Here is a 14,624-nt window from a genome sequence, read left to right on the forward strand (position 1 = left end):
GGACAGCGCCCAGGCCCAGAGTTCAGGCCCCACGACAGGACCCCCCCCCAAAAAAAATTAAAAAAATAAAAATAAAATCAAGTATGATAATCTATGGAAACTATTAACCATGTCACTTTGTGCATTTCAGGCCTCCCTTCAAAATACTTGATGCTGGGTAATCTGCAAAGATAACTAGTTGGCTGCCAGGAAGACCAGATTAGTCCAGGAAGCGTGGCACAACTATCCCGTGTTTGCCCTGATCACCTGGCTCTATTACAAGGTAGAGACGTGGAAATTTACCTGCATGCAGAAGAGACTGCACACGAAGGGGTGGTGTGGCTTTAACAACAACCACCTGCTGTTCTAACTGACTGCTTTAACTACATTAATCCCTTCGGAGGGTGGGGCTTCCACCACCTAATCAACTCCCATTGGCCCAGCCCCTTAAAGTCCCACCATCTCACCCTCAAATCTAGGGATAAAGTTTGTGCCACGTGACTCTTTTCTTTTTGTCAGTGGTGGGGCTTGAATTCAGGGCCTGGGTGCTGTCCCTGAACTCTTTTTGCTCAAGGCTAGCTCTCTACCACTTTGAGCCACAGTGCCACTTCCAGTATCCTGGTGGTTCATTGGAGATAAGAGGCTAATGGACTTTCCTGCCTGGGCTGACTGTGATCCTCAGATCTCAGCCCCCTGAGTAGCTAGGAATACAGGCATGAGCTACCGGCTCACAACATCTGAAAATCTTTTTATTCTATTTTATAGGGAGAACACAAGGCCCTGAGTTCAACCTCCAGTGCCAGCACAAGAATAAATTAATAATAAATATATAAGCTGAAGAATTCTTCTACATGACACCAAAAGCACAGTACATATAAAGGTAATCACTGGGAGCTGGTGGCTCACGCCTGTAATCCTAGTTATTCAGGGGGCTAAGATCTGAGGATTGCGGTTCGAAGCCAGCCCAGGCAGGAATGTCTTATCTCCAATTAGCCACCAGAAAACCAGAAGTGGCGCTGTGGCTCAAGTGGTAAAGTGCTCACCTTGAGCTGAAGAGCTGAGGGACAATGCCCAAGCCCAGAGCTCAAGACCCACTACCAGCAAAAAAAAATGAAAAAGATAATCTCCAGAAGAAGGAAGTTAAGCCTCACTAAAAATTTTCTTTTCTCTGTAAAAGACCCATATTAAAGATGGAAAGCCCAACTACAAATTAGAAAAGAGTACTTATACATGCCTAATCATGGACTCCAGTCTGGAATAATGAAAGAATGCTCAATTCTCAACAATTTCAAAACAACAACAAAAAGTCATTTAGAAAATGAGCAAAGGAGAGTAACACAAAATCATCAAGGAGGGCCAACACACAAACCTTTTCTGGAATCCTCACTTCTCAGGAGGCTGAGATCTGAGGATCATGGCTCAAAGCCAGCCCAGGCAGAAAAGTCTGCAAGACTCTTATCTCCAATGAACCACCAAAAAGTCAAAAATGGAGCTGTGGTTCAAGTGACAGAGTCCTATCCTTGAGCACAAAAACTCAGGCCCTGAGTTTAAGATCCATGGCTGACAAAACATTAAATCAAAATCTGGGCTGGGGGTGGTTCTGTGGGAGCATACTTGCTTAAGCATGCATGAGCCCCTGGGTTTGATTCTTACCACAACAATAATAAAAAGAAGCAGGCGCTGGCTGGCATTTTCATAGCAAATGTGTAACAGCTCAGAATTGGGGATAATACAAAATATTTTAGTTAATATCTTCTGTAAGTAAATATTTTAATAGTATTAAAAAGGAATTAGCTGTTGACACATGCAATCATTTGGATCAATACCAAAGACATAATGCTGAAGGAAAACATTCCAGTCTCAAAGGGATAATCCTGTTTGCATAATATTCTTTATTTTCTTTTTTCTTTCTTTCTTTTTTTTTTTTTTTTTTTGGTCCATCCTAGGGCTTGAATTCAGGTCCTTTTGCTCTCCCTTGGTGTTTTCTGCTCAAAGCTGGTACTCCTTTCACTTGAGCCCTACCTCCAATTCTGACTTTTTTTTTTCTGGCTCATTGCAGATAAGAAGAGTCTCACAGACTTTCCTGCCCAGGCTGGCTTCCAACTCGATCCTCAGCTCTCAGCCTGTTGAAGAGCCAGGGTTGCAGGTGTGAGCTGCTAGCACCTGGCTGATAATATTCTTGAAATGACAACAAATCACAGCCTTGGAGAAGAAAGTGGTGATAGCCAGAGATCGGGCATGCTGGGAAAGGCTCAGGTATGGTTGTGCAGCAAGAGAGAAGTCTGTGGTGGTGGGTCAGTCCTGTGTGTGGACTGCGGTGGTACGGACTGGTTAAGGAGCAGGGATAATATGGCTGAACTAATGATGTGCCTGTTCCAGCTTGGTGTGGCTCCACATCTGTATAAGATCTGGAAAAAGGAAACGAAGGATCAACCTGATTTCTCCTGCACGATCTCTGTAGCTCCCAGCCAAGCAAACACTCACTTTTCAACACAACATCCGCATTCCTATTGCACATCTTGGGGCTGCGTCTCGATTTCAGGGGGAAGAGTCTGAGACGCAGTTGAGCACCCTCCGGCAGGTTTGCTGATTGCAGAAAAGGTCCTGGTGACCGGCGGCGCTGGCGGGCTGTACTCTGCCATTGCCTGGGCTCTCAGCCATTCAGAAGCAAACGCAAAGGCATGGGCAGCCCCTGTCATCCACAGGTGGGCCAGCAGCATGCAGGACCCCAGGCCATTGGCACAGAGAGCAGCGTCTTCCTGGACACAGGAAGGTGCAGAAATAAGTTAATGAGAAGTGCTCCCCACTGACATACTGTCTCTCCTTCCCCCTTCCTTCTTCCCCTCCCTCCTTCCTTCCTTTCTCCATTTCCCTCAATCTCTCTTCCTAGCTCTCCCTCTCCCTCTTTCTTTTCTTTCTTTCTTTTTCTTTGTTGGTCAGTCATGGGGCTTGAACTCTGGGCCTGGGCACTGTCCCTAAGCTCTTCAGCTCAAGGCTAGCTCTCTACCACTTGAGCCACAGCACCACTTCCAGTTTTCTAGTGGTTCATTGGAGAGAAGAGTCTCACAGACTTTCCTGCCCGGGCTGGCTTTGAACCCTGATCCCAGCTTCCGGAATAGGTAGGATGACAGGCATGAGCCACCGGTGCCCAGCCTCTCCCTCTTTCTCTACCATTTTTTTTGGGTCTTGGAGCTTGAACTCAAGGCTTTTACTCTACCATTTGAGCCACAGCTGCACTTCTGGCTTCTTCTGGGATTAATTGGAGATAAGAGTCTCACAGACTTTTTCTACCCCAGCTTGCTTCATACCTGGATCCTCAGATCTCCTGAGTAGCTGGGATTACAGGCGTGAGCCACCAGTGCCTAGCTTTCTCTACCTTCTTTTTCACGTCTCTCCCTTCATCCCTCTCCTCCCTTTTCTCCCTCCCTTTTTATCTATCATCTATTTCCTTATCTCACCCTCCCCCCCCTCAGGTTGAACTAAGGGCCTTGAACTTGTGAGGCTGGGGCTCTACCACGTGAGCCTTGCCCCAGACTTTTTTCCTTTAGTTTTTGAAGGTCTCACCTTAATGTTCTGCTCATCCTGGATTGTGAACTTCCTACTTATCCTTCCTCTGTAGTTTGGGTGACAGATATTCCCTGTCACACACACATTTTTTAGTTTTTTTTTTGTTGTTGTTGTTGGTTGAACTCTGGGTCTGGGCACTGTCCCTGAGCTCTTCAGCTCAAGGTAAGTGCTCTACCACTTGAACCACAGTGTCACTTCCAGTTTTCTAGTGGTTTATTAGAGATAAGAGTCTCACGAACTTTCCTGGCCGGGCTGGCTTTGAACCACAATCCTCAGATCTCAGCTTCCTGAGTATTTTTTAAGATTTGACAGGTCTTCTTCTGAACTTATTTTTTTGAGGGGGAGAGGGGTTGGCCTCCAACTTAATCCTCCTTATCCCCCCCCCCATTCCCAGGATCATGGGCGTAAGCCACTATACCAGCTTATGTACCATCTGTTAAACATTACGACTTTCCAACGCTCAAAGGATTTGAGCATTACAGGCCTTCAGCATGCTCCTATTGCAAGACTGAGGATTGGATCCCTTCATGAGACTTGCAGTGGATCACTCTGAGAGATTTGGAAATAAGAAATGGCTTGCACTCAGGAGGAACTAACTTGGGCTCTGAAGATGGACACACAGTGGCTTTGTGTCCTGGAAAGTCTTTCTGGGAAAGCCAAACTTATTTTTTTCTTTTCTTACCTTTTTCTTTTTCTTTTAGTGGGTCAGGGGGCTTGAACTCAAGTTCTGGGTGCTATTGCTGAACTTTTTTCGTTCAAGGCCAGTGCTCTACCTCTGAGCCACAGCACCACTTCCAGTTTTCTGGTGATCAATTGGAGATAAGAGTCTCATGGACTTTCCTGTCCAGGCTGGCTTTGAACTGATGATCCTCAGATCTCAACCTCCTGAGTAGCTAGGATGATAGGTGTGAGCCACCAGTGCACGGCTGAAGCCAAACTTTAGATCCTAACAAACTACTTCTTCCCTGTAGCTTCCAAAAAGATTCCAGAGCATACAGAATGGGTCTTAAATCCAAATATTAGGGGCTTCTTCCCCTGCAGCCCTCCCTCCTTGGCTACTTAGGTTTTCAGCTCAGAACCTAAGGAAGTCTGCGACCTGTCCAGCAGAGGGCGCCCTGCATTCATTTTTTTTAGAGTTCCTGTTTGGGTTGAGCCACCTTTAATCAGCTTCAGCTGAGGGCTGAGGGAAGGCCTCAGGCTGGAGTCTCCTCCATGCCTTCCCTCAGCTCATAAGGTTTGCTCTTTGTCTGTGGTGACACAGAGACCAGTGGGCGCCCGGCAGCCCAGAAGGAGAAGGCACTGTGGGAAAGGTGGGAGCGGAAACTGGCCACACCCATGGAGAAGGAACCACTGACCCCACAAAATGGGAAACCTTCCATGACTGGACAGCTGATGTGATGGAGAGAAAGTTCCCAGTTGGGCAGGGCAGACTGATCTTACAACTTTTGTTGTTGTTGTTTGTTTGTTTTTGGGTCTGCACTGGGGGATTGAGCTCAAGGGCCTGAATTTCACACTTGCTTGGCTTTTTTCAACTCAAGGCTGGAGCTCAGCCATGTGAGTTATACCTCCACTTTTGACTTTTCCCCTTGGTCACTGGAGATAAGGGTTCTCACAGATTTTATTGCCTGGGCTGGTTTCAAAACAGGGTCCTTGCTGGGCATCGGTGGCTCACGCCTGTAATCCTAACTACTCAGGAGTCTGAGATCTGAGGATCGAGGTTCAAAGCCAGCCTGGGCAGGAAAGTTTGTGAGATTCTTATCTCCAATAAACCACCAGAAAACTGGAAGTGGTGTCGTGGCTCAAATGGTAGAGTGCTAGCCTTGAGCTGAAGAGCTGAGGGACAGCGCCCAGGCCCAGAGTTCAAGCCCCATGACCAGCAAAAACAAAAACAAACAAAAAAACCAGTGAACCAGGCATCAGTCTCTCACACCTGTAATCCTAGCTTCTCAGGAGGCTAAGATTTGAGAATCACAATTTGAAGCCAGCCTGGGCAGAAAAGTCCCCATGAGATTCTAACCTCCAATTAACCACACAAAAACCACAAGTGGGGTTGTGGCTCAAAATGGTAGCGCACTAGCCTTGAGTAGAAATTGCTTAGGGACAGTGCCCAGGTCTGAGTGAAAGCTCCATGACCAACAAGAACAAAAACATAAAAAGTGCCAGACGCCAGGCTCTCATACCTGTAATTTCAGATACTCAGAAAGCTGAGATCTGAGGATGATAGTTTGAAGCCAACCCAGGCAGACAAATCCAAAGACATTTATCTTCAGTTAACCAGCAAAAAAGAAAAAGAAAAAAAGTGGGGCAGGTGCTGGTGGCTCACACCTGTAACCCTAGGCTGAGATCTGAGGATTGTGATTCAAAGCCAGCTGGGGTAGGAAAGTTCGTGAGACTCTTATCTCCGATAAACCACCAGAAAACTGGAAGTGGTGCTGTGACTCAAGTGGTAGAGCATTTGCCTTGAGCTGAAAAGCTCAGGGACAGCACCCAGGCCCAGAGTTCAAGCCCCACATCAGACCCAAAACAAAAAATAAGTGGAAGTGGAGCTATGTCTGAAGTGGTATTGCACCACCCTTCAGCAAAAATACTAAAGTAAAAGCACGAAGTTCTGAGTTGAAGCCTTAATACTGGCACAAAGAAAACAAAACATAGACATATGTACTACTTTGTGTTTTCTTTCCACTAAAACTCATACAGCCTAATGTGAAATAATCTTCTACTGAAATCCTTTTATGGCTATCATACGCTGGTACATACTTGAACTACTGTTCAGATGTAGATTTTAAAACTGCTTTACAACCTATCATTTTGGATACGCAGTCTTTCATTATATCCATTTACATCAAATGTCAAGTTGTTTTCTGAGGAACCCTATGGTTTTGAAACTGGATGGGCTAAGGGAAAATGAGGTACAGTCATCTTAAAGCCATCACAGGGGACATCCCTTCATGAACTTCCCTTAAGATTCCGGGAACAAAAGTCATTTAAGGGGAATTAAAGCAGGTAACTTAGGGAAATTAAGGCCTGGCGAAGGCAATTCAGAAATATGGTATTTAGCAACATAGAAATGCCATCTTCGCTTTAAAGAGAAACAGCAGGAGGCATGCTTTCCTGAGAGAGTATGCCTCACCCCAAGAATTAACACTTGGTCTGGCACGATGTATGCCTTCCTCAGAAAAATGCTTCCCCAAACTTAAGCCACCTCCTACCCTAAAATGCAGATAGCAGGGTGCCTCTTTATCTCAAGGGTAAGGATCTGTTTTATGTCAGGATGCATTCTCACCTAGAAACTCAGAAAGTCACACCAAGTGTGATTAAAGCAAAGACAAAGCACCTATCTTTACATAACTTTGAAGCCAGACCCCCTGCCTTTACCCTATAAATACTCCAACAGCCAAGGAGCACTCGTGTGTGTGTGTGTGTGTGTGTGTGTGTGTGTGTGTGTGTGTGTGTGTATCTTCTGTAAGAGCACCCACCCTACGCTAGAGTGTGCCCCTGCCGTTCTGTGTGTTTGTTTGCTTTTGTCTGTCTGCTTGCCTGCTTGTTTACTTACGAAAGCTCCACCAAGTTTTATTACCGTTGTGACGTGTCCAGAAATTCTATTCTGCAATCAATGGAAGTCAAGGACCCTAAGTGAAGAGTTCCTACATTTAAAGGGAAACATCACTAAACCTTAGCTCTGTCCAGGGACAGTCTTTTTAGGCAGCACAACCCTTGGATCACAGTCTTCTCAACTTCTACACGCGATTCCCTTGACGATTATTTCTTTGCTTTTATTTCAGATTACTTCCATGGGAAGGCCACAATGTTTTATTTCCTTGAAGATTCACTGACTTCGGGGTAAATAGCATTGCTTATGCTTTTTTTCAGATGTGTACATGGATTCAATTTTCATAATAACATTATTCATACTGGATGTTCATGCACTTTTATGCTGTTTGGTATGCCAATATCATTAATGGAAATTATAATACTGGTGGAATATTTCTGTCTTTAGATACTAAGGAAATCAGTTGTTTCTTTTCTTTTTTCCCCCCCAATAGTGGGGCCTCTACTCCAGGCCTGGGAGCTGTCCCTGAGATCTTTTTGGTCAAGGCTAGTGCTCTACCACTTTGAGTACAACATCACTTCCGGTTTAGGGGTGGTTAATTGAGATAGGAGTCTCATGGACTTTCCTGCCTGGGCTGGCTTTGAACTGTGATCCTCAGATCTCAGCCTCCTCAGTAGCTAGGATGACAGGCTTGAGCCACCAGTGCCCAACTGTTTCCTGTTTTTATTAATCCTCCTTGATGCTTTCAGTTCATTTACTTATAAGGGTTTTATTTTTTTCCATTTTATGGGAAAATATTTGTGCTATGTTTATTTACCTGTTCACACTTTCAAAATACTAGGTCTTAAATTTGTTTCCACATAGTTTCATCTATTTTGCATATCATCTTTACATTCTGCCTTCTGTTTTCTTAACATCAGCTTTCAAAATACCTAGTGCAATGTTTAGCTTATGTAGTTTTTCATTTGTAACATAGAAAGTGCATTTTGTGGTTATTGTCATTTATGTCTCATAATTTGAAAAAATTCAAATTTGCATCTATTAATATGGAAGCCAGATATAAAATACTCTGGGACATGATACATCATACAGGACTCTAGACATTCACACACAGTGAGACCAAAGGAGGATATTTTTAGGGGAAGAACACAAAGGCACAATGCCTATGTGCCTCTGAGCATATGCAGTAATATTTATTGGAATGAACTCCAGGAAATGGAAGCAAGAGATTTTCCCCTTTGTTGTTGTTTTGGTTTTCTTTTCTTTTTTTTCTTTGTTTTTTTTTATCAATCTGTTTTTGGGAGGGTAAGGGGGAGCACAGAAATGGAGGGACAAAGGGTGAACAAATGCAGCTGTGGTACTAACTAGACACTATGTTAAAATGAACTCTACAACTTGTGGGTGGGGACAGGCGGGAAAAACTGGGAAAGAACGAGGGAAGGGGTGACACTGTCCAAAAAGAAATGTCCTCTTTATTTGATTTATGTAACTGTAACACCTCTGTGCATCACGTTTATAATAACAATAAAAATGAAATAAAAAAGAACTAAAAAAAGAAAAAGAAAAGACTTATTCCCATCCTGAGTTCAGAGGACTCTATATGAGCAGCAGAACCAAGCTGGAAAAAAGCCAGCTCCCCCTGGCATATAGCGACAACGTTGTAGAATAAATCTCTCCAAATACTGCTCCACAAATACTGCTCAAGGTCCCCATGAGTAAATGGTTGGGAGAAAAACCATAGAAATGATTATAAATAAACTGAGTGGCTCACGCCTGCAATCCTATCTTCCTCACAGTTACTGACATCTAGGGTCTGATGTTCGAAGCCTGCCTAGGCAGACAAATCTCTAAGACTCCTATCTCCCATCGGCCAACAAAAGCCAGAGTTAAAGGTGTGGCTCAAGTGGTAGAGCATCAACTATGAGCAAAAAGGCCTAGCAGGAGTGTGAGGCCTGGGGCTGGGAAGGTGGCTCAAGTGGTAGAGTGCTCGCCTTGAGCTGAAGAGCTGAGGGACAGCACCCAGGCCCAGAGTTCAGGCCCCATGACCAGCACAAAAAAAAAAAAAGTATGAGACCTTAGCTGGCATCTGCCTGCAGCTGATGCCTGTACTTCAAACTGCTCAAGAGGCTGAGATCTAAGTACCAGAGTTCAAAGCCAGCCTGGGCAGAAAAAGTCTGAGTCTCTTATTTCCAGTGAGCTACCAGAAAGCCAGAAGTGAGGCTGTGGCTCAAAGTGGTTGAGCAGAAGCCTTGAGCACAAAAGCTAACAGACAGCATCCGGACCCTGAGCTTCAAACCCCATGGCTGGGGGCGGGCGGAAAGAGTGTGAGACCTTGAGTTTGAGTCCCAGTACTGGCACAAGAGATTATATGTAAATTAAAACCAAGCAAGAAACTGAGCTTCAGTATTGCTCTCTACTGGGGTATATATCATCTTCACTGAGTATTTGTTTGGTCATCAAAAATAACTGAAGGTAGCATTCAGATAGCAGGACTGAGTTTTGGGGGAATCTAGGTACTTTGGTAAAAATCACCTTTGTCCAGTCAGATCTGGAATAAGTCCAGTTGTGTGAAAAACAAAAACAAAAAGATAACTTTAGCTCTGTTGTGACCGGAAGGGATCCAGTCTCTCCATATTTCCTGCCCCCCCCCTCCCCAGGGTTCCCAATTGGCCAAGCTACAGGGCCTATGGCCCTTGGATTGGCCTTGGGAAGGGCTTTCAACTTGGCCTGTACTATATGGAGAAAGAAGGAAGCATTGGGCGCAGATGTAGGTAAGGTTGTGGACCAAAGTCCTGATGCATGTGGCGGCTACCACCTGTACTTACTTACCATCTAGGTAAGACATAAAACTGCAGAAAGGGCGTTGGCATCCCCGCTACCTGCAGTACAGTAGCATGGCCAGTAGGTGGCAGATAAAACCCACAATTGCTATTAACCTCACATAGAATTTCCTAACCACACATGCATATGCCCATGTATTCGCACACATGCGTGTGTATACACACACACACACACACACACACAGGGGTCTGGAGTTTCTCAATTGTGACAAGGGGTAGCAGTGGAAATATGCCCTATTTGCAGGAAGAACAATGACCCCAGGGAAGTCCCTCGTAGCCTACCTTCACAGGTGTGCACATAGCTTACTCCCACTTGGGCCAGTTTAGTCCCTCCCATGATTCTCTTCCTTCTGCCCCTTACACCTCCCTTACTCAAGAGCTGACCACACTCATTTAGATTCCTCCTCCCCTTAACCCCCACCCTAGTCCAGTCTATGTCCCAAAGAATTCCAATTTCATCAGCCTATCCTGCAGTCTTCAGGGTCCCTAGCCCCTCAACATCTTTCTTTTTCCACATCTTTCCCACATCTCCATGGTTGCACTCCCATTCCTCCCCCCTCTCTGAGGGCCACAAGACTGACAAGCGGCCCCTTGTCCCTTTCTGCGTGTGGCTAATGATCTTGATGGATGCTAGTTGCTGGGGGCGGGGAATTTCTTTCACATTATAATTTTATGGGCTTGCTGCTAACGTGTGTGTATGTTTACCTGTTTGTTTGTTTAACTTGGGGATTAAAAATCCAACCAGATAGAGGTTCTCGGTGGCATATACCAAACTTGTGAAGTTTTACTTTGTGCTGACTGGGAATCTCATGTTTTGCCACCCACCACAATCTACTTTCCTTGGAAACTGCCTTACTATATTTTTAAATATATATATATATATATATATATATGTATATTGTGCATAAATGATCTTGATCTTTGTTCCAATTCCAACAGTGTGATGTAACTTGGCTCCTAAGAGGGTGAGAATTAGAATAAAGACAAACACTTCCATCTTATACTGAAAGAATATTTTATCTGTAGATATAGATCTTTAGATTTTCTCCAGATAATTTTTAAGCTGACAAGGCATTTCACAGTCAAAGAACAAACCCCACCACAAAGTTCACACACGAACTGTACCAGAAAAAAGGGGAACAACAGTTTCACTCAGCGATTCGTTTCACAAAATCTGCACAGCTCTGATACAAGAACATAACACTGAGGATACATGACAGCAAACCATACATCTCATTGACAAAAAAAAATTACAGAGGCCAAAAAATACCAAAGAGAACAGCAGCCAGTCCCAATGAACACCACATAAGAACGTACAAAAAGCTTTGGCAAGGTACACGATCAGGTTGAAAACTTCAAGTTCACATCACGTACCACAGAACTGGATTTTTTTATGTAAAAAAACCCCAACAGGAACAGATTACCCCTTCCCCCTCCCCCCCATAGTCTCTCTGTGGCCTCTGGCCCTCGACCCACTGGAATGATGTCTCTCTGTAACCCATCTTAGCGGGGAGCCGTGCTGCTGCTGGGCTCCTCATCAGATTCATTGTCATCGCCCTCCTCCTCCTCCACCACCTCCACCTCCACCTCCACCTCCACATCCTCCTCATCATCACTGTCAAACTCTGCCAGCGCCTCCAGGTAATGGAAGGGCCAGCTCTGGGGGTCGATCCTGTGAAGTTTGGCCAGGAACCTCAGGACCAGCATCTTGCTGGTCTCAAGGAATGCCCGGGGCCCCCAGAGGAGTTCGTACTCCGCTGGCTCAGTGCAAGGGATCCTCCTGTACTCCAGGTACTTGTGCCTCACAAACTCATCCGTAATGAGCTTCCTTGCATTCCCAAAGAGACCAGTGGTCTCCCGGACATCCAGCCCTAGCCGGAAGAGAAAATGAAAGATCAGACTCTCCCGGATGCAGTTGCCTTTCATGAAGATGAGGCTCAGCACCACCATCAGAAGGCCAAACTTGGGCCTGTCTAAGCAGGGAGCCACAAAACCACCCTGAGCCTCCCCCATCTTCTGCATGATCACATCGGTCCGGCTTCTGGCACAGCCGCCCTTTGACCGACCAAAGGCACACCCCCACTTCATGGTGGTAGTGTCGTCCTCGTCATCATCATCATCAAAGCACTCGGGGTTGTATTCTCGGAGGACGACATTTACCATCTCCGAGTGCTGGATGGGCACCTGGACTTGGTCATTGACCAAGAGAAATTGCACCAGTGGATCTGTTCTCCCATCTGAGGGAGACAATGGCTCCAGTGCCCCCTGGCGACCCCTCTGGGTGGCCCTGGATCCCTGAGAGAGACAGAAGGCCTCACTGATTAATGGCAGAGAGCAGTGTGGGCCTCTGCAGTGACCTGTGGCTCTGGAGGTGCTGGGGCCATCCACTGCCCAGCAGGTGCTGGGTGGTTCCCACCCACTCAGGATCCTGGAGGTATTGTTGCACTCCCAGCCACTTATGGCACCAGAGATGTAGGGGTAGTCCCCCAGAAGCTGGTCAGAACCCTGTCCCTCCCAGTAACACACTCTGGGATCCTCCCCAGCTGGCAGGCCCAGAAAGTCACACATGGCCACCCGGCGGCCCCCCCTGTCCTCTTTAGGTTCCAGATGCTTCTTCTTCCGTGTGGCTTTGCACGGGCGGCGTGGTGGCTCCACGGTCTTGGAGTCCTCCTGAGCAGGGGCAGCTGCCGCCGCTGCTGCTGCTGCTGCCGCCGCCACCACCGGGGGGACAACGGCTGTGGCCATCGGGACAGCGGCTGTCGCCATGGGGACGGTGGGCACCCTCTTGAATGCTCTCGGGGCATTCACCTGGGGTTCTGGAACCCACTGGACGGCAGGCAGGGGTGGCCCCATGCAGGCGTATGGCCCAGGCAGACAAAAGGGCAGTGGCCTGGGGCCCTCAGTGGTGGCCAGTGGGCCTGTGAAGGCATGAGGAGAGGCAGCCCGGTAGTAGGAGGTAGATGGAGAGACCCTCGGGGTGGCAATGCAGGTCTCCGAGGTGGCTGACCAGTTCCTCCAGGCAGGTGGCAGGTGTGCCCTGGAGACTGGCATCGCCCTGGTAGCACTGAAGGTGGCAGCAAAGATCATGCGATCTTTGGGAGGGCCCTTTTTCTCCTTCGAAGAGGTCCCGCGTTCTCTAGAAGAGCCCCCGTGCTCTCTAGAGCTAGAGGCCCTAGATTCTCCTCCTGGAGTCATAAATGAGCTAGAGGCACCCCTGGGAAAATTTGTCGCCTCTAGGGGTCCTTCGGGTTCCCCCTGCAGCATGGGGGGTGACCCTTCCCAGGATGGTTGCAGTTGCACTGTTGGCATTTCTGCCTGCAAGCCCGTGGGCTCGGCCTCCTGGGAGGGTAGCCGAGTCTGCCTGGCTTTTTGGGGGTCCTGAGCCCCCCGAAAGGGCTGCTGCTCCAGCTGGACCATCACGGGGGCCTGCTCCTGGGCCTCCTGGGCGGGCAGAGGCTGCCAGAAGTGACTGGGTCCCTCCTCGGCCTGCTGCACCTCCTCGTACTCCAGCGACATGGGCAGCTCCTCTGGCACGAGGACCTGGCCTTTGGGGCCCTGCCAGATGATGGATGGGCAGTGCACGGCCGCGGGGGCCTCCTCTGAGGCCTCGTCCTCCTCCGAGCTAGCCTCAGGGTCAGCCTCGGGGTCAGCCTGTGAGACGGGCAGCACTAACTGGGCCGCCTGGGGGCCAACGGGCAGCACCACGGGTCCCTGCAGCGCAGGTGGCGGCCCCTGGGCCTGCTGGGCCAGCAGACGAGCCTGCGGGGCCTGCCGCAAGGGTGGGGGAGGCGGCAGGGTGTGCCAGAGCTGCGGCTGAGACGCCAAGGCCTGCGGAGCCGGCCGGATGGGCATCTGGCGGAGCAGCGGCGGCTGGCGCATGGAGGGCGGGGTCTGGCGCATGCTGGGTGAGGCCTGGCGGCCCGTATTCTGGCTCTGCCGCATGCCTGGGGGTGGTCCAGGGCGGATAGGAGTAGGCCCGGAACGCATGGCTGGGGGGGGCCCCTGGCGCACTGGGGGTGGCGGCGGGGGTGGCGGGGGTGGCGGGGGGGCCTGCCAGGCGATGGCAGGGGCCTGCCACGTGACCTGAGTGGTATGCCAGGTCAAGGGCGTGGCTTGCCAGGCCTGGGGCGGGGCCTGCCACCCAGGTGTGGTAGTTTGCCAGCCGGGGGGCGTGGCCAGCTGCACCTGGGGCGGTTGGGGCAGCTGGGGTATCTGAGGCAGTGGAGGGAGCTGGGGAACTTGTGGCGGGGCCCTGACGACCTGAGACTGGATTTGCAAGATCAAGGGCTGACCGTGCGGGGCCCAAGTGGCCAGTGACTGGGCCGGGGGAGCCACTGGTTGCGCCATGGGCGCTCCGGACACCGGCGGCTGGATGATGGGCGCTCTGCCGCCCTGGGGGATCATCATGAGGTTGGAAGCCGGAGGTTTGGCCAGCGGGGCTCCCAGAGGCGGCGGCGGCTGGGCCATCGGCGCTCCTGGTGCAGAAGGATGGACCATCAGGACTCCGGGCGTCATCGGCTGGGCCATCAGGACTCCTGGCGTCGTCGGCTGCGTCATCGGCGTCACGGGCGGCGGGGGGTGCACCAGCGGGGTCACTGGCGGCGGGGGGTGCACCAGCGGGGTCACCGGAGGCGGCGGGTGCGCTATGGGGGTCCCCGGCGGGGGCGGGTGCACCAGCGGGGTCCCCG

General features: G+C 49.1%; 1 protein-coding gene across 1 annotated transcript in view; it reads right to left on the reverse strand.

The window, feature by feature from the left end:
* Positions 1–2,486: 2,486 nt before the first annotated feature.
* The window catches only part of LOC105982329 (nascent polypeptide-associated complex subunit alpha, muscle-specific form), a 20,597-nt gene continuing 8,459 nt past the window's right edge, over positions 2,487–14,624 (reverse strand). Inside the window, exons 2-4 of the mRNA XM_013011903.1 lie at positions 12,658–14,621; positions 11,518–12,603; positions 2,487–2,738 (exon numbers count right to left, since the gene is read on the reverse strand). Of these exons, the coding sequence (XP_012867357.1) occupies positions 2,487–2,738; positions 11,518–12,603; positions 12,658–14,621 (3,302 nt within the window). The remainder of the gene's footprint in view (positions 2,739–11,517; positions 12,604–12,657; positions 14,622–14,624) is intronic.

This window comes from Dipodomys ordii, unplaced genomic scaffold (assembly GCF_000151885.1).
Source record: "Dipodomys ordii isolate 6190 unplaced genomic scaffold, Dord_2.0 Scaffold15, whole genome shotgun sequence".
NCBI lineage: Eukaryota > Metazoa > Chordata > Mammalia > Rodentia > Heteromyidae > Dipodomys > Dipodomys ordii.